The sequence below is a fragment of the Lissotriton vulgaris genome, chromosome 12 (genome assembly GCF_964263255.1).
Source record: "Lissotriton vulgaris chromosome 12, aLisVul1.2, whole genome shotgun sequence".
Lineage (NCBI taxonomy): Eukaryota > Metazoa > Chordata > Amphibia > Caudata > Salamandridae > Lissotriton > Lissotriton vulgaris.
The window spans coordinates 799,621,854-799,648,039 of record NC_141700.1 but is presented as its reverse complement, the minus strand read 5'-3'; the positions used below and the strand labels follow the sequence as shown (position 1 = coordinate 799,648,039).

The 26,186-nt window shown below is 44.7% G+C and overlaps 1 protein-coding gene across 1 annotated transcript in view; it reads right to left on the bottom strand.

Annotated features, from left to right (window-relative positions):
• CHRNE (cholinergic receptor nicotinic epsilon subunit) overlaps positions 1-26,186 on the bottom strand; it is an 85,755-nt gene that overhangs the window by 7,488 nt on the left and 52,081 nt on the right. The window contains exons 6-11 of the mRNA XM_086946217.1: positions 23,710-23,813; positions 20,883-21,083; positions 12,392-12,506; positions 4,331-4,445; positions 2,667-2,874; positions 63-193 (exon numbers count right to left, since the gene is read on the bottom strand). Coding sequence (XP_086802343.1) covers positions 63-193; positions 2,667-2,874; positions 4,331-4,445; positions 12,392-12,506; positions 20,883-21,083; positions 23,710-23,813 — 874 coding nt within the window. The remainder of the gene's footprint in view (positions 1-62; positions 194-2,666; positions 2,875-4,330; positions 4,446-12,391; positions 12,507-20,882; positions 21,084-23,709; positions 23,814-26,186) is intronic.

The window sequence follows — 26,186 nt, the reverse complement described above, 5'->3', positions numbered from 1 at the left end:
AATGGCTTCAAACATGAACCTATATACCATACTCTATGGCTGATGTGAAGAAGGGAACTCACAGATCCAGTGTCGTTCTGGTCCTTGGTGCTCTCGGTGATGAAGTTGCAGGCGTCAACACACTCCTTGATGTCGGGGGCACACCTGGCCAGGTTCTTGTACAGGGTGGACGTGATGCCAATGTCAATGCCATCTGCAGGGGAGAGCGGCAGTCAGAGGGCGAAGAGAATATCTCACACCGTATTTGAACATGTAATACAGTTATATCACCAGGAGACATTCAAATCTTATTCTGAAGTGTTTATATGCCCCTAAACAAGGTTGTATAATAGCCTCACGCCTAGAAAGGTGATCACTGAACCAAATTCAACTGTCTCTTGATTCTTTTAATAATACTTGTCTTATCTGGATAAAAAGTCCTTTTCAAATCATGAAAACCGTTTTGATAAAAAAGATTCAGACATGAAAACACTTAAATATGTGTCTGCACATCCAAATTAGACATCCATCTCTATTTTAGTTACAGGTATTTTAAATTAAAGATAGTCACTTCAAAAATGTTAATACTTCTAAACTTGTGTTTACTAAATTGGTATTAGATTAAGGGCCTATTACGATGTCTTTCCCCCTTCCTCAGGCACCCTAAGAGATCAGGCTGACCGCTAACGATGATTGCCAAAGAGCTTCTTTTTCCCGCTTCCTCAAGCACCCTAAGAGATCAGATACGGGTTTGCCTTTGTGTGCTTCCCAATGAGCAGGTCCATGTTCGCGCACTGCTCTACGGTCCCAAACCCCTCCCTGGACCCATATTGAGCCTCCAAAGGGATTGACTTATCGGTAGCCACTTCTCTAATCTCTGGAGGAGAACCCTGACCCTTCATTTTGCAGAGGAATCCAGGAGGGAGATGGGGCGATAACACTTCGGGTCAGCTCTATCTCCCTTATCAAGTGATTGAAAAGATTTAGGAGTGCCCCTTATGAGCACATTGGTTCCTTTGGGTGGATCAGAGCTACTTTACCTCCTAGGACTTTCCACTCCCTGCTTTGACTGCAGAATAGCCTGCAAGGACTATGGTGTCTTTGATTGGTTAAGACTGAGTATTGAGCCATGAGTCTGTCATCAAGAGCACGTGTGATAGCACCAGCAGTGAAAGTAGGGTGGGTATTGGCGGATCTGCAGGTCTTTGGAAAGCTGGCCTGACAGATAATCTGGTTACACATCCTACACAAACACTACATAAGTCAGAAAAATAATCAGGATATATGGTAATGCTTTTTAACCTATTTTATATTGAAAATCAAATGGTTTGCCCAAATCTGCCCTTTTCAGTTTTCTATGTCAATATTTACATGGCGTAGATCCAGCGAGAGACGCCGCGTCCGAGCATTTACCAGGAATATGACTTACTTAGTTGAATAACTGATGCTAATATCTTTTTTGACTTACTAATCAATTTTCATTACAAAATAGTTATTATTATTATTATGCATCAGCGCTGTTGTCCTTCAAATCTCAGTTCCTAATTTACGAGAGTTTCTTCCAGATTTAAGACTGTTTTACGCTAGGTAAAAAGGTGTAAAATGTACTTGTTTAAGTTACAAATTTGCAAAGTTGGCAAACCTTGGTTAATTATGTGAAATGAAAGTGAGCAAATTACTCCAATGTGGGCAATGTACTCACTGGTTTAACCCAGCTTGTGGAAGTCAGGAGTTTGTCAGAGAAGTCTTCCTGTTGTACCTCAGGAGACGATGGAGAGGGCTAACCTCTCCTCTGACTCCTACCTGGACAACAGTGAAATCCACTAATGTGGGGAGTCCCTTCTCTATGGTTGTTCTGATCCTGTGGAACCAACCCCCACGCCGCCCAAGAACTCTCCCATCCTGACTTTTATAAAGCATTGAAGCCTTTCTATCTGTAATTCCTCACTTTCATGTACCCCTCTTGGTCTCACCTGGAGACTATTGGGCTTATAGTGCACTCGCTACAAGTTTTTTAATTACTTTAATAAAATAAATCACCCTGGATTACTCAGGAGCTGTGAAGAAAACTAACATGAATATATCTTAATAGAGAGAGAGAATGTCTAAAGTTGCATTGAAAAGGTGCCTACTTTTCTAGCCTTCAACAGAAGTATCTTACTCTGTAAATAACATACCTCAAAAAAACATGACTGAGTGCCGTTGTTTTGTAGCTTTCCCGCATCCGCGCTTGTTCCCTCAAATAGATCTGAGTTACACCTGGTTGTGTAGGAACGTTTTGTGAAAACTTCAAAGAGGTGTAATTCAGATAGTCATAATTGCCACAGGTCAAATGTTAAGACTCTTCACCAAGAGGTCCCTAAGATTCCTAGTCCATTAGAGATTGTTTTAAGAAGGCGTACTCGCCTCCATTGAGGAATGTTCAGTCAGCAACTCCCTTCATGGCAAGTGACGGAGAGTATTTTAGGAAATTTCAAAACTTATCTTCTTAATCCTTCCTTGGAATTTCATAATTTTTTGTTAGATATAGTTCATAATGAGTTCTATGCCATTTTGTGTTTTTTAGATGCTGATAAAATTGCAAATTTCTGTTAATTCTTTGCCAGTGCTTCATTTTAGCGCAAATGCCTTGCTGTGATGAGGCACAATCAGTCAACGACTGAATCCATAGAACGCTGCTGACCTACCATACTTGTCCAGGAAGGACTTCTTGAAGCCGTGCCTCTCCTTCTGCCGCTCGAACATCAGCTCACTGCGCGGCTTCTTCAGGACGTACTCCTCCGCCTTCAGCATGATTCCAAAGGAGCTCCGCCGGCGCGGTCTGGGGGCGTCCCAGGGGTCATCGGAGGGCTCCAGGTGCATGCCCAGGTAATGAGGCAGCACCTCCAGGAACACCTGGGGAGGCCATGCCATTCATTAGAGTAGAGTAAAAGCAAGGATACAAGAGTGGTGGCCGAACAAAGTGCGCGTCTCGCTCGTTGGCCAATGCCGACACATTTTTTAAATGCCCTCTGCTTCGCTTGCAGGCTTCCTCTCTCTTTCCACCTCTATAGTCCTTATCTCTCTAGATTGTACACAGATACTACAACTCTGTAATGATAATTCAAGATAGCTCAAATAAAAAATATAGAATTTAATGAACATTGCAACTGACAGTGCCTAGCAGGTCTTTATCATTCCTTGGGGCACAACAGATATATTGTCTCTAGCACTAATCATAGCAAAGTTACATAAAATATACAACATGCAAACAGTGGACACGTCAGCTATCCAGTTGCCAATGAAAGATTCACTTCATTTGCAGGGCCTGCAAGGCTAGTTATTGTAAGCTCTACAATGCACTCATTCTTAACCCTTGGTCTGTATGACTTGTGTTTGGACAAGCTCTTCAGAGTAGTCAGTCAAACAAAATACTTTATTCGGTTCATATTAAAACCATAAAAGCATACTAAAAACTTCATACAATCAGACTTTAAAAAAAGCCATAAATTACAATAAAACTATACAAACTTTAAATACATTCAATACAGATAATCAATTCATTTTAAAACAATTTCTAAAAACCACATTTCCAGATTAGAGCATCCTTAGATTCAATTAATTCAGGGTAATTCATCAAAGTGAGCTATACACGTCTTACTTTTCCTCTTTAATCTGACCGCCGCAGTGAGAAAATTAGCAATGTTTAAAATCTCCCACACATTCGATAGCAGCTGCAGATAAAGGAGGGCTGGTTTAACTTGCAAAAAGCCTTTGTTTTTTAAAATTGGGAGAATTATACGCTTCCGAATTTGAAGAAAGTGCTGACAGAAAAAAATAAAGTGCATTGTGTCTTGAACAGAAAAACCATCACAGGAACAAACCCCCAAATCTTCCTCCCTTTTCCACCCCGGAGAGTCAGCAAGGAGGAAATGTAATTGATTCAACCTGAATCTGACCAGTAAAAAGCGGTGGTTTGGGTTAGTGACGATGTTCAAGTATGGCTCAATTGCACAAGATGTTTTTAGCAATTGGTGAGCTCTTGCAGTCGGCTTAACCAACTCCATTTCTTCTCTAGCCATAGCAGCCATTAACATATGTGAATCTTTAACCCATTTAAGATCCCCCTTCACCAGCTTTTCAGGCGAGTTATATAACTTCGGTTGACCCAATTTTACTGTCAATTTGTAAACATAACTCAGCCAGGGGATCTTTAGGGTAGGAAAGTCCCACACTGAACACTACCTTGTGTCAGCTGTAGAATTGTTTGTCATTGGGGCGACAGACTCCCTTATCTAGGAAGAATTGTAATTATGAGTGTTCACCACAACAGAGAAATCGCACAACTCCACACTTCGTATGTATGTCTTACACGCTTGATCTTTTCAGACATGCTGTGTGTGTTCGGAGTCCTCAGGGAGACATTCAGGACGATCACGCAGTTCAGGACGACCAGCGTGGACACCGACATGACGAATATTAGGTACCTGCAAGGAGAGGAGTTATAGGCTGAGTTATAGATCGCAGCTGTAAAACCAGAACACCGGTCAACAGACCTCGCTCCACCACATGATGCAAAGAGCCGGAAGGACTCCAGGCTGGACTAGACGTGTTTCCAAGGGAAGGAGGTCCTTGGGGCATTCACAATATCTTAGAGAGGCAGGAAGGCTGTCCGGACAGTTTTACAATCTAACTAGAAGACCGAAGAGTCACCTGAGAATCCTGGACCATCACAGATGATGGAATGTTGAGCAGGTAATTTAGCAATAGGACATAGAAAAGGGAAGGCCAGCTTGGAAATATTGACATTTCTGAGAGGTCAAGAATTGCTGAAAGAACATCTTTATATCTCAAACAAACCTGTGTTGTTTGATTAATTAGGATTTTCATAGAGATACTAATCCAACCTCATCATGATGACACCTTAGTAAATGAAGCCACAGAAATGTGTATGAGACAGCAACCAATTTCCTAACTATCTTAGACATCACAAGGAAAACCCAGAAATCACTGAGAATCACCATATTGAAGCTTCGTCTCCTCGTCTCAGCATAAGCTTCTTACAAGAGTTTAGACTGACATTGTGTACCAGCTGCTTTATTTCCCCAAAATATGGGTCTTTTGAGATATACCTGGCCTTTGTCCTGCCACAATATCTCCTGACAGACAATGATGTACTTAATTTTTTCCATGCACATTACATTTCTTAGACCGATGCTCAAGTGTGAGAACTTTTGGGTGTGTAGACCAAGTTTTCTTTTTAGCTATTATTTACGCCAGTAGTGCGCTGTATCCTGGGTCGTTTCTTACATGCTGCTGTTAAATTAAGAAAAGCAATTTAAATCAGATTTTAATTAGTGTTAATAACCAAAGTGTTATTAAAAAAAAAAGATAGGCCTGTCCTATCTTTTATGTGCGGGGTCGCTGCCATGAGCGTGGAGACTCAGCGGTTGTAAGGATGCTACACGCACAGCTACCCTAGTAGTTTGTGAATACCTACGAAATTCTACCTTGCACAAAAGTGTGAGTTTACCTTTGTGAAGAAGCCCCCCAGCGCCTGCCCGTGAATCTTAGATTCTTGAAGAGCAGCACTACTACCCTTTGACCTTTAAAATCTGACACGAGACACGGCTAACCTGGGAATTTTGGAATCTCACAGAGATTCACTGCTCACCTGAAAATTGCGGAATCTCACAGAGAAGTGGTACTACTCTGGGAATCTTAGAATCCAAAAGATAGGCTCTCTGTTACACTGACCGTTGCCGTGGTCTCTCTCTTCGTACCTGGACCCTTCCCTGCAGAAGCAGCTCCTCGCCGGACCCGCTCCACGGGTCCCGCTTCGCCGCGTGGTGCGAGGCGCTGTGTGCCAAAGGGGCGCTGTACCACAGGACTTGGATATTGCATTGGGCAAGTGAGAACAGGCAGGCACAGGGCTGCGAGCGGACCAGCAGGGACTCCAACTACCAGGAGCCCCTGCGTGCGGTCAACCCTCAACACCTGGGTCGCTCTCCCTGATTGCCACGCCCCCTGCCCCAGCAGCGGTGAAAACACCCTCCGCCTAGATCGTCGTGGGACTCTCTGTTACACTGACCGTTGCCGTGGTCTCTCTCTTCGTACCTGGACCCTTCCCTGCAGAAGCAGCTCCTCGCCGCGTGGTGCGAGGCGCTGTGTGCCAAAGGGGCGCTGTACCACAGGACTTGGATATTGCATTGGGCAAGTGAGAACAGGCAGGCACAGCGCTGCGAGCGGACCAGCAGGGACTCCAACTACCAGGAGCCCCTGCGTGCGGTCAACCCTCAACACCTGGGTCGCTCTCCCTGATCGCCACGCCCCCTGCCCTACCCTTTCCCCCTTATTAGTGTAATACGATCCCGCTGCGCGGGAGCGCGCGGGAGGGCGCCGGGAGAAGCCCGGGACAAGGGCGGGACCGTCTGTGGCCGAAGGAGGCCGGGCTGGGCCACCCCTCTTGCCAGCGCCATATACCATCTATCTCAGTAAGTGATATAGACTAATCTGCACTATCTTGTAACCGATATGGCAATGTCTACAAACACAAGCCCTGCAATTAGCCACTTGATGACTCCTCCAACGGAGCCTGGTCCTCTGGCCATTGGTCCCTTAGACAAATTCTTTTTTAATCGTTCATTGACAATTGATAAGGAATTAACCTTGGCTGAGAAGCGTGCAGAACGTAGGTTATCCATCGAAATACTTAAGAACTCCACGGACAAGTTTTCAAATGTAGCCTACCCCACTTTGGTAACCCCCTTATCATCACTGAACCTACCAGTCACACACGAACACTCTGAGGTTCAGGGGCATAATGCAAACAAGAGTGTCGTGGCAGATTCAAATAATCCTTGTGGTAGTAACTCCCAGTCATCACCACAGCCTGATCTAGGTTCTCAGGTTACATCGGCCAATCCGAAAATTGGGTCCAAAAGGAAACGACCAGCTTCCGTAAAAAAATGCAAAAAGGTGGCCAGACCTCCACAAAAACTCAGGAAGTTACATAAACTTGTGAACACTGGAAAGGCAGGTAACGAACAAGTTCAAAGTACAGGAAGTGTAATACTAACTATCCCTGTATCCCAGGATAATCAAGACATAGTGGACAATTCTTGTACTGTTCCCAATGTACTAAGTAAAGAAAACGTTGTATTATTTGCAAATGTGCTTCCAGAACTTGAAAAGATGTTTAGACTACTACTTACCCCTATCGAGGATAGAATTGCTAAGCTCGTAGATAGGTTAAACCACTTCGAGCAGACAACTTTAGACAATTTCTATTCTACAAAATCCCTAATTAAAGCAAATAGGGTGGAAGTAAACACAAACCCACAGGTCGCAAATAACCCTCATGTACAGGACAAGGGTAGAATTCCCCGGAATGCTTCCCCTTTACCTCCCAAACAAAACAAACCTCCAGCTAAAGCCACTGCAAAAACTTCAGACAGGGCTGAGAGAGTGGCTGCTGGTTCTGAACCATCGCAGTCGACTTCAACACATCCTACACAGCCCATACTAGCCCAGATACAAAATCCACCGGCCGTTGCAAATGTTGAGGTTACTTTGTGCCAACAAGTGGGTAACGTACCAGCATCTGTAAACGTAACCAATAACACACGCATACCTCCAAACATCCCGGGGGGAGGAAATGGGACCAATGTATGCCAGTCGGCTGGTAAATCTTTAGCATCGTCCCAAGCAAAAAATAAACTACAGGTGCAGAAACCTGCCCTCCAACTTGTTCCCCAAGTTCCAAAATCTATCCCACCGCCCTTGCCAAAGCCACCTCTTAGAAAACCCCCAATTAATCTTACTCCAGACTCCTTCCCCTATGTGGCAATTCTTATCAATGTACCACCTTTACCCCCAGGACAGAGAGAAAATTTCCAGATGCTTAAAAACAAGACCATGCACTGGTTAAAGGAAAACGTCCTCTGCCGGGTGATATTGACGGGCTAATAATAGGGGCAAGGAGAATTGACTGGATGGGTTACACACCAAAAACCCTGGGGGGGGACTGCATAGTGGTTAACTTTCAAGACCCTAGGGTAGTGGGATGGATAACAAGGCAGGGATGGGGAACAAATAAGGGTGGTATTGGTATCGTGGACCTTACCTTTTTTTACCCCCGACCCTCAAGTGTAACAACAAGTTTACTCAACGAGCCCTTAATCCCCCCTACTGTACCATGGCCAGCTATTCCTTTACCACCTCCCCCTGCTGGTCATATTCATACCTTACATACATATTACAATCCCTATGTAGGATGGCAGGATCCGGGCTGGGGGTATTGACATACTGGCATTGATAGCACGGGTGGAATTATAAAAGAGGTAGAAGGGTTACGTGATGTTTGTGGTAATACCATTGCTATAAATTTATTGGTGAACAACATTGAGGCTGGGTGTGTGGCTGAAGAAGGTGGCTCAAGACTGGGAACACCAAACACAAATGTCTTATACCCTGCAACTGATGATTTAACTGTGGACCCAACAGTTGATTTTGAAAGTCAGACTAGCCTAATGGAAAGTCCAATGTCAGCCCATGTATTTCCACTTGTCAAAGATCGGGATGGGAGAAATGCAGATATTGGTACCCTTTTATCTTGGAATGTCGCCGGGTTGGCTAGTAAGTTGGATTCCCAACCTTGGGTGGATTTTATAAGTGGCTTTGACATTTGTTGTTTTCAAGAAACCTGGGCTTGCGATCCACTCTTTTGCCTAGGTTACCTGAATTATTGTATACCAGCTTCAAAAGGGGGAAGAGGGCGGCCCAAGGGAGGCCTAACTGTTTGGGTTAGACAGGATTTGCACATAAACATAAAAACCCTAGACGTGGGAAATATTGACCTACAAGCACTAAGAATCTCTGTTGCTAAGGGCCAACCAGTAGATTTATATAATGTTTATGTGAGAGGAGATAAAGTAGCAAATCTATCCACTATTGAGTTGTTGTCTGATGCCATGGAGGCTAATTCCCAGGAAAATGTAAAGATAATTGTTGGGGATTTAATCAGGACTTTTGAACCCTTGGACTGCACAAATGACCCTATGGAGAGTGAAGAGGATAATCTCTGGGGAGTACCATCTCTTAACCTAAAACCTGTGAAGCGATGGACAAAAGAGAATTTATTGCTAAATGGAATTTGTTTGGAACATGGACTTAGAGCCCTTAACGGCAGGACACCTGGTGACAAGGAGGGCAGCTACACTTTTGACAATGGAATTAATAGGAGCCGAATTGATTATATATTGTGTAGTCTCCAGCTGTGGAATGGGGTTGTCGACATGGCTGTTAGGCCCCGGGTTGAAAGTGACCATAACCCCCTATGTGTGTCCCACAGGTGGTGGAATACCGGTTCAGGAAACCCAATTGAGACACACGACGAAACCCCTCTTTTAAGTAACGATGAGCGAAGGTTAAAATGGCCCAAGGTACTGGCAAATGAGGCCACTATGACATATATTACCAATAAGGTTGATCGTGCAATTTCCGCGATTGAAGCAGCAGTCCCAGTGGTTCCTGGGGACAACGGTATCACTGAAATCCACAATAATTTATTCTCCCTTCTAAGACCATGTTTTTTTATTAAGAAAAGAAAAGGGAAGAAAACTAAGGAAGTGGGTAGGTGGTTTGATAAACGCTGTAGAACTGCGCGACTAGACCTGGGGCATGCCATAAGGAATAGGGACCGCGCTGCAGTGATAAAGAATAGGAAACTGTACAAATTAGCCATCTATCGTGCCAAAAAGGAATGGGACGAAGACCATTGGGCCCAATTAAAAGAAGCCTCTGACAATAAAGACTCAATGTTATTCTGGAAAATTATCAAGTGGGGTAGTGGTGCGGGCCCAGCAAAACCTGACAATAATGTACCAGTGGAAGCCTGGGTCGATTACTTCGGACCACAGTACGCGGAAAGTAACAAACCCGTGGCAGCTGATAATATAATACCGGTTTATGCAACCGAAGATCTATTCTCCCTTAGAGAAGCTGAAATTGCCATCTGTTCCGCGAAGTGTGGGAGGGCGCCAGGTCCAGATGGTATCCCACCCGACATTTTCAAACATGATGTGACTAGATGGGCGAGATACACCCACCTTGTAGTAAATGCCCTAGCAAAGGGGGCAGTGGTTCCAGACATTTGGAAGGGTGCAACCATTATCCCCATTCACAAGAAGAGCGATCGCTCATTGCCTGCTAATTATAGGCCTATAAGTTTAATAGCCACCATGCAGAAAATTGTTGGGAGAATGGTAACAAACCAGCTAATGGACTGGGTAGAAGATAATAGCGCCCTCTCCCCATACCAAGCGGGATTTAGGCGAGCAACTAGTACCATTGACCAGGTCTTCCGCTTCACCATATTGCGGTGGAAGACCGTCGAGTTGGGAAGGGGCAGCCTGTACGTTGCGTTTGTCGACCTGCGGGCGGCGTTTGATCTAGTCCCCCGGTACAAGCTATGGTCGGTCCTCCAAAAGCTGGGGATCCCTGCTGAACTACTAACATTAATCATGCGACTGCATGAATCCAACTTTGCCAGAGTCCAGTGGGGAGGAAGTAGGGAAACAACATTGGATTTCCCTGTGGAAAGGGGTGTTAGGCAAGGCTGTTCCATGGCCCCTCTACTTTTCTCGTTATTTATTAATGGGATAGTAGAGAGAATGTTGAAGGCTAGTGTAGATGCCCCATCGTTAGCAGACACCAGGGTTCCAATCCTGATGTTCGCTGACGACACTCTTATTTTGTCTAAGACCCCCATGGGGCTGCAACGTGCATTAAGCATTTTTGATGCTTTCTGCTTGGAGCACGGGCTAGAGGTAAATGTAGGAAAAACCAAACTAATGGCCTTCTCTGCAGGACGCAGGAGCTATCCTAAGATAACCCTAAACAATAGCAGGCTCGATATAGTTTATGAATTCACGTATTTGGGAGTGCAGATCGCGGGGGGGAATGGCTGGACGCATCATGTGAATAAAGTAGTCCTAAAGCACCAGCAGCTTTCAGGTGCCCTAAGGGGGGAACATCGTAAATCAAAAACAAAACCTATAAAACCTGCAATGACAGTGTACGATGCGAAGGTTCTGGGTGCCACTTTATATGGCGCGGAACTATGGGCTTGGAATAGTCTGGTGGCTCTTCAGACTTCCGAGAACAAGTTCATGCGTGGGATTACTGGACTTCCACAGAGTACCCCCCTAATCCCATTGTTCTTGGAGCTCGGCAGACGTACGATTGTCGACAGAGCTCGATTGCGACCAGTTCTTTACTGGAGACGCCTCTGGACGACTCCAGAAATAAGACAGTACGCGGAGGGCTTTCTGTGGATAATCAAGGAAGATATCTTCCATAAGATAAAATGGTTAAAACACCTGAAGACCATGCTGGTAAATCTAGGGTTTTCGAATCTTTGGAACAACCCCGAGGGAGAAATCTTCCCAAGCAAAGAAGCCCTCAAAGAGCAATATTGGGATTGGGTGGGTGGCAAGATGCTGAATGACACCAGGGCAGATTCTATGTCTGGTCGTTTCCTGGAGACAAAAATTTTTCCTGTCCTAGAAAATTACTGGGCCAATATCACTGTACCTATGGACAGGAAACTTGTCTTTCAGTTAAGGTCAGGATCTATCCCCCTTAAGAAATTGACATCTGGCTGGCACAGACCCACTGACAACCTATGTCCTGCTTGTGAAAATGCCGAGGAGAGCATAGGCCATTTTCTCTTCGCATGTCAAGCTTATGTAAATCCGAGGAGAAAATGGCTCTCGCCGGTATGCAAAAACCTGGGGACACGAGATAGCGCAGTGGCCCTAAGAATCCTGTGCACAACAAACCAGGATCCGATAGTCATGGGGGTAGCCAAATATATGGGTTGGGCTTGGGCGATAAGACGACGGTCTTTGGGGGGTAGCAGGTAACCAGGGATTCCCTTTTTAACAAATTTTTATGTAAATGGTATAAATTGTTTTATGTGTAATGTAGTATGAGCTGCACTGTGTTTAATGATTTTTTACTCTGACTATGTATTTTTGTGTAATTGCTCTGATTTTATGTGCTTTTATGAGAATTGTCTCGAATAAAGCTTATACAACAACAACAAAAGATAGGGACGCCTTCCTGAGGATTATAATGACCTAAGAGAATTGTAATAGTCAATGGCAGAATATTCCTATAAATGTCTGTGGGGTTTGGTAATAGTTTCACAATTACATCTCAAAGTTACAGTTTCACAAAGACAACTGGGTTTGAAATCTTGGAACCTCTGCAGGGTTGTGTTTACATTCATCAATGTGCTATGAAAATGCAATGGGCAGAAGGGGCTCTGGGTGGAGTTGCAAAGTAAATAAGGCAACGCAGGTTAAGATCAGGGATATCGCAAGATCAGCACGGCATGCATACAGCGACCAGAGGCCACAGCCCTTACTTGCCAATGAGCGGTACGCTAAGGGAGGTCTCTGGAACCTTCTGTGCAATCAGAAAGAGGAACACAGTCTGTGCCAGGAGCACAGAGATGGACACTGTACACTTCTGACCCCCAGCTGCAATGACAAGAAGGAAAACATGGGGGATTAGGGAAATATCGAGAACAGTGATATGTCTAAACACACGCATACCCAACACCTTTCTTTCTACCACCCGCTCACCCCCTAGCCATTTAGGTACCAACGTAGGCCCTGGCCAAAAAGAAAGGAAAGGCATACACTGAGCAGAGATGGACAGAGCAAGGTAGACTGACCAACAACATTCTCAGCTCCTAATCGAAAGTAGAGAATGGCCAGTCACAAAAATAAGTCATTTTTGACATTTGGAGGTGGTGAATGTTGGAAGGGCATCCCTAGAGAAGCAGATGGGCTCTGTGGGGGTTGCTTATGAACTAACCTTGTTCAAAACTCTGCAGGAAAGAAATTCAGAGCTTTAGAAACCCAGACTTGGATGGGGACAATATTCTTTGAATGGAAGTAATCATTCAGGATGGGACGCTCTGTGAGGTTGAAAGTGTGCGATGGACATAAACATTTTTGATAAGACGGCTCATAGCCTACAGAAAAAAAAGACAATGGGTAGAAGAAAAATGGTCCTATTTCCTGTCAGTTTATTGATAGGAGAACGCAAGGATCACTAAGTCGTATGTTCACTTAGCTTGCATGTGGTAAAGGAGGGTTCTTTCAGCAGCCACTGTCTTTAAATGTTTCAAGTATACGTGAAAAAAATGCCATCTCTTGGATAGGTTCACAAAAGAGGAAAAAGCAAAAAACATCCAGGCAAGGAGGAACTTGATTGAAGATTACTGAAGAATGGTACCAGGTACTAAATATCCCTTCAAGAGTGACCAATGACCATACACCTGACTCCACAACCACCTGTCATCCGGCAACACCACCCAGGCCAACATCTCCTCTTGGTCGCCGATCACTACAGAGAACACCGCCTCGACCATGAATGGCATGCACTTGGGTTACCCCCACAGACCCGGTCTCACCCCACAGACCCCATCTCACCACACATCCGCCACCGCCACAGTACCAGAACTACGATACACCATTAACACCACCTTCGAGACCAGCACTTTTCCCGATGACTGGAATCGCGCAGAAGTCCGGTCCCTTCTCAAGAAGCCCTCAGCAGATCCAACGGACCTAAAGAACTACCAGCCCATCTCGCTTCTCCCCTTTGTTGCAAAAGTTGCAGAGAATACCGTCAGCACAGAACTGACAAGGTTCATTGAGAAGAACGCCATCCTCGACCGTCCCAATCCGGATTCCGCAGCAACAAGAGCACCAATACTGCCCTACTTGCCTCCACAGATGACATCCGCACCCTCCTTGTCCAAGGCCACACTGCAGCCTTGATTCTACTGACCTACCAGCAGCATTCGACAGTTTCCCACCGACACTCGCCGCCAGACTGCATAACGCCGGCATACAAGGAGCCACCCTCGACTGGATCCAATAGTTACTCACCGGCAGCACCCAAAGGATCAGACTACCACCCTTCCTCTCTGGACCCACTGAAAAGAACTGCGGAGTGCCGCAGGGATCATTGCTCAGCCCAACCCTCTTCAACATCTACATGGCCCCTCTCGCCGCGATTGTCTGACAGCACGGCCTCAGCATAGTATTCTATGCCGACGACGCCCGGCTCCTCCTCTCCCTCAACAAGAACCACACCACCACCAGACTCAACTTCCAGGAAGGAATGCAGAACGTCGCAGCCTGGATGAACAACAGTTGCCTGAAGCTCAACTCTGAGAAGACAGAAATCCTCGTCCTCGGTACTACCCCATCGGCATGGAACAACACCTGGTGGCCCACCGCCCTCGGCAGCTCCCTGACCCCCATGGACCATGCCAGAAAACTTGGCATTATACTCAACTCCTCCCTCTCCATGAACTGACAGGTCAAAGCTGTCGCCTCCAGCTGCTTCAACACCCTCCGCATCTTCCGTAAGACTTTCAAATGGATCCCCCAAGTCAAGGAAGACAGTCACCCATGCACTCATCACCAGCAGATTGGAGTACGAAAGCGCCCTCTATTGCCAGCATAAACAAGTCTCTACTCCGCAAGCTCCAGATGATACAGAACACCGCTGACAGACTCGTCCTCAGTATCCCTATACACGAACACATTAACCAACAACCTACGGAATCTCCACTGGCTCCCCTTTGAGAAGAGAGTCACCTTCAAGATACTCACCCATGCCTAAAAAGGCCTACACAACACCGGACCCAAATACCTCAACGACAGAATCACCTTCCACGTACCCAAAAGGAACCTCTAATCCGCCAACCTCGCCCTCACCGAAACCCCACGCATCCTCTGTGTCAAAACGGGGTGAAACAAAAGGGGATGATGGATGGAGCGTTTGAGCAAATCAAACACTCACCCCCATTCAACTGATCTGGGTTTAATCCATCACCATTCTTTAGCTCACTCAGCCACTCCAGTTCAGACATGGCCATATGCAAATCAGTCTGACCCTGTGCCTCATGGGAACAGTCCAGCCAGATCAGTTGACTGGGGGTGAGTGTTTGATAGGCTCAAATGCTCCGTCCATCATCCCCTTTTGTATCGCTTTGTTTGCCCTAAGTTGGCAGGGTATGCTCAGACGTGAGTCCCTTGCTCACTTGGCCACTGGATTCAAGATAGCCTGGCTGATGAGGATTATGAATCCGAAACCGGTCCCAGGATGCTTGTTTCCGGTCCAGGGAAGACATGGCTTGGCAGTTCGGGCTGGACTGTTCCCATGAGGCACAGGGTCAGACTGATTTGCATATGGCCATGTCTGAACTGGGGTGGCAGAGTGGGCTAAAGAACGGTGATGGATTAAACCCAGATCAGTTGACTGGGGGTGAGTGTTTGATTGGCTCAAACGCTCCGTCCATCATCCCCTTTTGTATCGCTGTGTCAAAACAGGGGGTAGAGCTTTCTCCTACATCGTGGCCAAGACCTGGAACAAACTCCCAATCGACATCAGATGCGCCCCCTCCCTAAACACCTTCAGGAAGGCTCTCAAGTCCCGGCTCTTCGGGTGAACTGAGCTGCTGACCCACTCTTACAATTGCACTGATTGATTGAAGAATGAACTGGAATATTAAATATTCCAAGATCTTCTAGCAGTAATCAAACAACATGGACAAATCTTTTGAATTTCTAGCTGAAAATGCTGGAACAAAATAAAAATTGGAGGAAAAATATTGGCAAAGGGGGACAACCTTTAAAAAGAACCAGTCTTTGACTGCGTTATGGCGACATTCCTATTTTGCACTTTTCAACTCCCCATACAGAAAGAATGAGTCACAGGAAATGAATCCACTGTTTTGCATCTAGTAAGGAAGTTCTCTGAAAGACCGCCATTTTGGTTTGGGAAGGTCATATGAGGAAGAACACCCCTCCACCGTCAGTTTGAGGGTAAAGACTGGCATGGCAGAAGAACTGACTGCTACCAAGACTTGTGAGCCAGCTGTCTTTTCCATCCATGACCACCCGCGACTGCAGCAGGACAACTTTCAGGAGAGTAGAGCACATGGGGACCTTGGAGCAGATCAAACCCACCAGCACCAGGGATGGTTATCCTTACTGGTATGCCAGTGCTTTTGAGTTTTATGGTGAATCTTCTGGGGCAAACATTCCATAATGCGGACATCAGGGGTGTAGAGTATGTGTCAGATCAGCATCTTACCTTGTCAGCATTTGTAAACAAGCATTGTCAAAGCCAATAGGTTGTGCCTATGCGAGAGCTATTGTCTTTGCCAATTTCTTTTAGCCATATTGTACAGCAGCGGGCTGTAGATCAGCACGGCTAAAAGGTTTGTGGCATGGAGTAGAGTGGCTGTGGAGTGGCATAGAGTGGCATGGCATACCGTGGAGAGGTGTACAGAAGAGTGGTGTGGAGAAGAGTGGGGCAGAATAGAGCGTCTTAGAGTGGAGTGGTATAGAATGGAGTGGAGTGGCATATAGTTGTGTGGAAAGGTGCAGATTAGAGTCTTGGAGACAATTATAAAAGGCAAGTAAGTCATGATATAGATGCCTTCTTTTCAGGTGCTATTGTTGTTTGGGCACCTAACTCGTCGTCGCATTATTACGATCCCTCATCCAAGAGAGAACTATCAGGGTGGTGCCTGAGGAAGATCATCTATCTGTTCATGTGGACCTAAGAAACTCAAAGTCCACTGCTGTACTGAGGCTGCACTGGGCAAGTCAGGCAGAGATTTAAAATGACAGCTCTTCATCAAAGAGCTACAGCTTCTAAAATCAGCGCACAACCTTGGCTTAGGGGCAACTCTACACTAAAATCCATCAACACCGTAGGCCATGGTCTACGTGGAATGGGAAAAAGTCTCAACAGTCCCACTGGTTTACTACATGACCCCTTGATTGTGGTAGAAGTTGGACATATGCTTTACATTTAGAATTCCCCAAGAGTATCTCTTTCCTTTTCACTGTCTTAGCAACTCTAGGCTGTCCAGCAAATTCATAAATCCAACTTGTAAGGTGTGATCTTAGCTGATCTGATGGTAAATACACAGCTTTTTCATGGTACTGCAATCCAGCAGATCATATCTGATTCATTGTTCTGTTGGCCAAACCTCTTTAGGGATTGCCTTCCTGTGTGTACTTTGGACAAACATGAATCTGGCTTGATTACTGGATTATAATGATCTCACAAACTCTTTGGAGAGAAATATTTATGGTGGACTCTCAGTCACTTGATTTTCGCTTTCCAACTGATCTTGTCTTGAAAAGCCACAAGCATTCCCATTCTTAGGACCCGGTTTATAAATTATAAAAAAGTATTCAGAGGAACTCAGGGTCCATCTGATTTACCTAGGACTAAGTTCAGCCTTTAGGGCTAAAGCGACATTTCGCCTGGAAATTGACATGACTTTCCACATACAACATTCCATTACCATGCCAGCTTTCTTCGCCCCGTCACTTCCATCCAAAGAGGAATAGACTGAGACTTCATCACCTAGACCCAAAGATAGGTTTGCACATAACAATTCCACAGGCAACTATTATTCAACTTAGCATTATGTAACATAATTGCTGAATGGTATTGAAAAAGAATAATTGTTCACATCAGTATAAATTATAAAAAGAAATGTAGCCGTACAAAATATCTGGTCTTGCCATTCCTACGTGGAAGATGAATAGTACAGATCATACGGGACAGAGGTGGCATCCATTTATTAGGTGTCTTTTATTTATGTGCTTACATATTGGGAGACAGCCATTAACCAAGATTTACATTTAATGGCAGACTAGTCATATAACTGTTTCCAAGATCTACAACTTCACGACCACATAAGATTTGTCCGTATACCAATTATTTTCATTCCCTCATCATTCTCTTCAGTGCGGTTTTCATCCTTGGCCCGTTATTTTATTCTACAAGAAGAACATAAGCTTGTTTTTATTTGCCAATTTCGTTATCCATATGAATCCCATTTCCATATGACGTTTCTACTCATTGGAGTTTAACATTTGGTAAGTTGCATTTGTGGCTTTCCTGATGAAGGCGCTTGGGTCGCCGAAACGCCCGATCAAAGCCACTCTATAGATCACAAAATATAGCAGTGTATTTGTTGAAATTATATGTAGGAAAAACGATTCTGCTGCTCCAAATTGAGAAACATTTGGATCGTGAAGTATGTTGTTTGAAAATTTTCATGTAAGACTACACCATACAGGCATTGTTCATCATGGATTTTTAAATATATTTTGCTATTTTTTTAATGATTTTTAAAATAATTTATACTGATGTGAAGACATAGGGGCCGATTCCGATCTCGTTAGGAAAGCAGTGGGACCGAATCATGTCCAGAATGCTCTCCGCACGAGTCGGGTCTGAGGAGTCCGACCAAACAAGTACGATGCCTTTGAATGCATCCAAATACTATTCGGTCAGATTCCCATTGACTTCAATGGGAGCTTGTGTACTGAACACGTACACACGCTCACATTGTCAAAAGGGGTGGATGGGGATAATCGTGCACTCTGTAGCGGGCGCCCCATGGTGCCTGCCACACTGTGCATGGTTGGGAAGAGTGGACCCATGGGTACCCCCACTGGCCTGATTCGGACGGCCAAGGGTGAAGTGGGGCCTGCTTGGGGCCCCCAAAGACCGATTCCGGATGCTTTTTCGATCCGAGCAAACTGACTCGTGAAGGCTGTCCGAACCGTTCATTGTACTTGATTGCTTGGAAAACCAAGTCCATAGAGCTGTTCGGTTATGCGACGGAAGGCTCTATCTCTCCGAATGCCTTGCGGAAACGATTTGGTCAGCGCTAAGGCTTGCATCGTACTTGGTTGTTCGGAACTGTGAACAACATGGTCAGGAACAAGAGCTCCGGATCGATGTAGGCGATTCCGCATTCGATTCAGAGCCCCTCCGAACGATATCGGAATCAGCCCCTTAGCCTTTTTAAACACCATTCAGCAATTATGTTACATAATGTTAAGTAGAATAATAGTTGCATAGGGATTTATTATGTGCAATTGTATTTTCCCTGCCCTGTGAACAGATATAAGTAGCAGGGGGTTCTGATACACACACTGGCCCAAAGATAGCTTTTACATTGATCATACCAAGGACTATCTGGTGGACTATACTCTCTTTGTGGGCGTTCCCTGGGAGAAAAGCTGTGCAGAACTGAATGATCTTAAATGGATTGTCCTGTGTCAGAATCTGCTGTTGATTGGCCAAGAAACAGCCTCCGAAAGGTCTTTCTGCTCATCCTACAAGAGCAAATGCTGCTACCACTGAGCTGGCAGTGCTGTGTCAGTCTTGGACCTCTGCCAGGCTGCTACATGGGCATTGATTCACACATTCACAAACCATTACTGCTTGGATAGCCTTGCAGGAGAGGCATTCTACCCGATCTGTCCTACAGAATTTCCTGGTCTTAACCATCCCACAAACCCACACCCTTGGGGATTCTTTGCTTTGGTATCTATTCACAAGTTGAGCAATCTGCGTTTATAAGTATCCACCAGAAGTACAAATTGCTTACTTTCTGTAACACTTTGTCTACTGGATACTCTTTCTAACGACAGGTATGTATATACCATGCATACAAAAGAAAGGAGTTGAATGCGGTGTTCTGGTATGTTAACTCTGCCATTTACAACATATTGCTGAAATCATCCCGATGTGCCAAGGCCTGATATCTTACATACTGTTGAGCACACCAATTCAATCTTTTATTATGTCCAGCCATTTGAGGATGATACCATGCTGGACAGGTGCACCCCCATGTGCATCTCTGTACACAAGACAGACCAGAATTTGGAAATCAAGTGGGATCCGGTGTCAGTAATCAACACCTATAGAATAGACTGTGAAATAACATGTTGTGAAAAATGGAACAAATAATCCCATTCTTAAAAGTGTTAGACAGCTGCAACTAAGACCTTAGAGTGAAAAATACATGAACAACAAATACTTCACAGTTCCCTTTCAATCTCATACGACTTCAGGATACTTTTCTGTATTTTAAAATGTCCACAGGACAGTCCTTTAGGAAACCGCTGGACATAACAGTGAAATCCATGTAGTGAGGTCCTGGTAGCAGCAACACGGTATCACAATCACCTAGGACGCCGTGCTGAAGAATGGTATATCTAAGGATACAAAATGCCTCTCATCCTTCTAGATATCCAGGAGTTTGTGGCCTCCTGGGATTTGTAGTTCACGCCTGTGTGCTGCCGTAGAGCGCATGCTCTACACTTGCGATCGGAATGAGTCCGCGCCAGCAATCCGTGAGGAACCAGCATTTCCTTTTCTGAAGGCACTCAGTGCGAGCGCCTCTCCCTCCATACTGCTTTATCGCACACAGACCACACTAAGAGGTAGGTGTTGCCTTCAGACCAGCATCCTGACCCTGCACAGACATAGGAGTGAACTTGTCTGCAGGCATTTCCTAACGGACACACGTGCTAAAAGGCAGCACCTCCAGAAATGAATGCGGGGCTTTTTCTTACCTGGCACCGCAATTATGGAACAAGTTGCCCTCCCATCTGCTGTCTCTCTCCAACCATCTAGCGTTCCGTAGGAGTCTGAAAACCTGGCTCTTTTCCAATTAATTCCCCTCTCAACTCTTTTTTGCTCCCTGTAAGGTTGATGCCATCTTTTTTGCCAAGCGCTCTGAGACCTTTCTGGTGAATTGTTGCGCTATACAAAAGCCTTTGACATTGACATTGACATTGACATTGACAAATAAGTACAAATAGGCACCTTTTCTCTCTCAGAGGAGGACCAAGTGAGCCTCTTCCTGAGAAGCCCTTAGCTTCAAGGCTTTGGTCACAGTGGCCTCGTAGAAGCCCCAGGCTGTTACAGGCACCTTGGTGAATGGCTCTTGGAAGAAAGGTCACCGACAGGTACATGGCATCTGATTGTCCAGTGAACACACTCACCTTTGGCGGGCAGGAAGAAGACGAGCACCACGAGGGACGAGATGAGCACGCACGGCACGATGATGTTGATGATGTAAAACAGGGGCTTCCTCTGGATGATCAGGTTGAAGAGGATCTCCTGGTACTCCAGGTCGTCGGGGGAGAAGTTTTTGTTAATGACCTTCTTGGCCGGGCGGTGCTTTATGGCCCACTCGCCGTTCTCTGCAAAGGTGGACAGGAGTGTTACAAGGGCACAGAAGAGATGGTCAGTAAATAGACATGTCTAGGCATGACAAGACATGCCAAGATATGACAAGGCATGCCAAAGAATGACAAGGCATGCCAAGGAATGACAAGACATGGCAAGGCATGCCAAGGCATGACAAGGCATGCCAAAGGATGCCAAGGCATGCCAAGGAATGACAAGGCATGGCAAGGCATGACAAGGCATGCAAGGTATGACATGGCATGGCAAGGAATGACAAGGCATGGCAAGGAATGACAAGGCATGACAAGGCATGCAATGTATGACATGGCATGGCAAGGAATGACAAAGAATGGCAAGGTATGACAAGGCATGGCAAGGTATGATAAGGCATGATAACGCATGACAAGGAATGACATGGCATGGCAAGGTATGACAAAGCATGACAAGGCATGACAGGGCATGACAAGGCATGACAGGGCAAGGCAAGGTATGACAGGCATGCCAAGGAATGACAAGGCATGGCAAGGTCTGACAAGGCATGCCAAGGAATGACAAGGCATGCCAAGGAATGACAAGGCATGCCAAGGAATGACAAGGCATACCAAGGAATGACAAGGCATGGGAAGGTATGCCAAGGAATGACAAGGCATGCCAAGGAATGACAAGGCATGGCAAGGCATGCAAAGGAATGACAAGGCATGCCAAGGAATGACAAGGCATGGCAAGGCACGACATGGCATGTCAAGGAATAACAAGGTATGATAAGGTATGACAAGGCATCACAAGGCACGGCAAGATATGCAAAGGAATGAAAAGGCATGGTAAGGTATGACAAGGCATGGCAAGCTATGACAAGGCATGACAGGGTATGACAAGGCATGACAAGGCATGCCAAGGAATGACAAGGCATGCCAAGGAATGACAAGGCATGCCAAGGAATGACAAAGCATGCCAAGGAATGACAAGGCATGGCAAGGTATGGCAAGGCACCACATGGCATGTCAAAGAATAACAAGGTATGGTAAGGTATGACAAGGCATCACAAGGCACGGCAAGGTATGCAAAGAAATGAAAAGGCACGGTAAAGTATGGCAAGCTATGACAAGGCATGACAGGGTATGACAAGGTATGACAAGGCATGCCACTAGAGGGCTTCTGGAATTTTTGCTGACTACTTAATAGGCAGATGTATGGTAGAAGGAGGCCTCGCCTTGCACTTTAGGACATCTCTCTGTTGGAGTTCAAGACTGTTTCTTTCAAATTAGAAATTCAATCCCTGCTTATAATAGAACCGATGCCCTCCCCGACTATGCCCACTATCCTTCCTTCTAAAACAAGTTGAACCAACCCATCTGCAGACTTTTCAGTGCACATTCAGGAAAGTAGGGGGGGGGTGTCTTGGTTTTTCCATGCAGTGAGCGTTTTGCAAACATACACCTTTATAACTGCACAGATTAATCTAGTATCAGGAAATGAATGCAGGGGGTTAGTGTGCCCAAGAGAGGATTTGGGATTTGCCTACATCAAGGTGTGTTATTTCTAGTTGCAAACACTGCCTTAAAACAGGATTGGACTGTGCACTCTGGGGTTTGGCTTCTTAGCGATGAGATGTCTTTAATGTCTGTTTAGGTTTTGCAGAGCATTGACAAGTCTAGCTTAAATACAAATATATTCGTTGGAGAGACATGCACTGTAAAACATTAACAAAAGAAAGAAAAAACGTTTAATAACACATGGATCGAACCAAGATGAATAAATGTTACGGTCCGAGAGACCATGTGGATGAAAGATGCTTGTTTATTCTGTGCTTGCCCTCTCCTTGTCACGTTCTTGTGGCCACACCTCCTACAACAAGCATTTGTAATGCAATCGGTCTCGCCTTTGGGACCTTATATGTATTTAGCTATGCAGCACATTAGCCTGGGTGCTGAAACATCTACTGTTCTTTAACATGGAGGGAAAGTAAGCACCAAACTGCGTGACACGCCAGGTATGGGAACACAGAGAGAAATGTTGCCTTTGAGGGGGAAAGGGTATTGTCCAAAGCTCTGTTTGTAATATATAATCGGGGCCTTGGGTGGTCATATCACTGAAAATACAAGATTTGAAAAAAATATTATTGTCTACGGGTGCTCGTGGAAGACAATTTCTATGGACTGGAATCTAGAGAATGCTAAAGTGATTCTGGTATTTTACTGACCTCTGCTGGTCGTTTTCTATCAAGACAGTTAAATGGAGGCAGTTGAACAAGCAGAAAGGAATTCTGGTATTTTACTGACCTCTACTGGTTGTTTTCTATCAAGACAGTTAAATAGGGGCAGTTGAACAGAAAACAAGTCCCTAAGTGGAAGCAGACAAGTCCAGAGCCCATAAAGTACATACATATATAAGTATATACTAAAGTATCTACAAGAGGTCTTGGATGCTCGACCTAAAAAGGGTATCACTCGGCGGTGGGCAAATTCAGTTTTATTTGTCAAACTGAGAGTGAGTGCTGGTGTGAGGGGAGTCTCTGCATTACAATCCCACCCTCTAAGAGTCCCTGCGACCTTCATTAACGCTCCTTGCTGTATGAAAAGCCACTCTTGCAGAAATGGAAACCCAACCAATGTGGAACAAGTCCATAGGTCGGCCTCTCACCTGTGAAGGCTTCGGGGTCTATCTCTACCCACTCAATGGGCAGCTGTGATTCTGGATCCAGGGTCAGCTGCATGTCAATCTCACTGGCGCTGTAGGTCTGGGACCTGGAAGAAGCGAAAAGGAGAAACTGAGCAAAGATTCTAGCAGGGAAGCGTAACTAGGCCATGGAATTTGGAACAAAACAGGATGAGCAGCAGTTCAGGAGTCAGGTTGTTGCAACAGACCTGGATTTAGGGGAGTCCACCTGTGCACTGCATAGAACCTTTCCAGGTAATCAGGGACTACAGGAATATTCTTTGGGGAACACTCTGTAAGGTAACTGTGGCCAGAAGCCTCCATGTGAGTGAGAAGCGCAGACCTACATAAGACTGAGGGAGACCGGGACTGCCTGAGACGAGGCTTGGAAGCAGGGGTCAAGTGTTCTGTAGGTCTTCAACAGCACACATACTTTCTGCAGAGTGTGTGAGAAATGGACACAGCAACACCTGCAGGTACCTACCAACTCTAGGGCCTATCCACAAAAGTAAGCTTACACTTGAGTAAATCAACACGTATCCATTTACAATTACACTTTATAGTAAATATACTACTTAAGGCTATTCAACAATATTAGAGTGTAAACTTACTTCAAAGTGTAAACCTACATGTCTCAATCCCCTAAAATTAGGTGGGCCAAGTTTATGAGTGTAAATTTGCTAGTACCTTTTCACACGTAGATGAAGTTCACCATCCAAAATCTCCCTATGGTAGCGTATAAGGAATATTTTAAAAAGTTTATCAAACATTAAAAAAAAAATATATATATATATCTTTATGTTAAATTTAAAATATGTTTATGTTAAATAGTAACATAAGTTAATATTTTGAATGGAGAGCAAAATAAATATGACACAGTACTATTAATTTAAGTTTTAATGAAATATTTATAAAATGTAAACATAGTAAATAAAATGTTAACTATTTTTTTAAAGTTTTATCGAAAAATCCCAACTAAAGTTAAATATTTATATTCCTTTATTATGTATCACAAATTAGCAAAAGGTATGTATATAATTACTTTAAATTAATTAAATTTAAAACAGTAAAGTTACATGTATTTTTAAATTAAAAAGCAAGTAAAAATACATGTATTTATTTGAACACTACTTTCTATTGCATTCTATTTTAAGTCCCTGCCCGTATTATGTTTATTGGAAGGTTGTTTCACTACCAGGGGTTGGTAGTGTGATGTCATCAGTGATGTCATGAATCATGGTATTTACCATTTCATGGGTGATGTAATATACAAGGTCATAGTGCATGACAGGGCGCAAGCTGTACAGTTAGCACAGTAAACTATAACTAGTGAAATTCAGTGTTTTTTTTGTTTTTTAAACATTAGTTTTAATATTATTACAAGCCCTGACTATAACATCACTTTAACCTTTTGTTTTTTTAGGGAATTTCTAGGTTGTTTTAATATAAAGTAAGATTACGTTACCATACCTGACTATAATGTCAATTTAACCGTTGTTTTTTTTTCAGTAAGTTTCTGGGGTTTTCATCGTATTCACCCAACTCCCTCACTAGCTTTTGACCGTGCGAAGGAGGGCCAGGCCCTGTGCCCAAACCACCCACGGGCGGCAACCCTGTGCCCAACACTCCCATGAGCAGCCAATGGCCCATTGCTGGACATCCTTGCTGGGTCAGGAACCCCCCATGGGCACCCACCGCACATTATCCACATTTACCACACCAGAGGGCCATACAGGATCTCATGGGAGACCTACTGGGTCCTGCAGGAGTACGTGGAGTCTCACCGACTCACCTAAAGGGCTAGGGGGTCAGGGTACCCTACACTTCCCTCTTCTATATTAATAAATATGTTTGCAGTCTCAGAGTCCTGAAATGGCCACAACAATTCAGTTGATGTTGCAGCCAACTAATCAAATTGCTCGGTCCAGCAGGACGAAGGGGATGACAAGGGGGGGAAAAAAGCCTCTCAGCCTATCAGCATGCTTTATTTTTATTTTTTTATTGCGGTACAACAGTACTCATGCAGGACCACCCATCCAGATATCACTATATTTTGCCATTTCATTTCTCAAAAACAACTGAACAGATTCATATCAAATCACAAAAAGCACACTTTGTGGATAAAGATCTACATTTCTGCCAAATTTTGCGTAATTCAGTTCAGTGTCTTTGCCTGTATCACTTCCAAAAATGCCTACGAGACGTTGCAAGGGAAAATGTGTTTTGGGATACCCCCTATTTCTTGAGTGCCGCATGACAAATTATCCAAAACCTTTGAGGCAGGAGCTGAGCTGAATGAACATTTTTTGGGGAGAAAGTTTTAAGAATTGTCAAATGGCGCCAAAATTATTAGCAAAAGAAAAAACACTCTTTTTATGGAAACTCTGGCCTAAGTATAACTAAACAGTGATGACAGCCACTGTGTATTATAGATAGTATGTTTTAACCCCTTCACTGCGGCG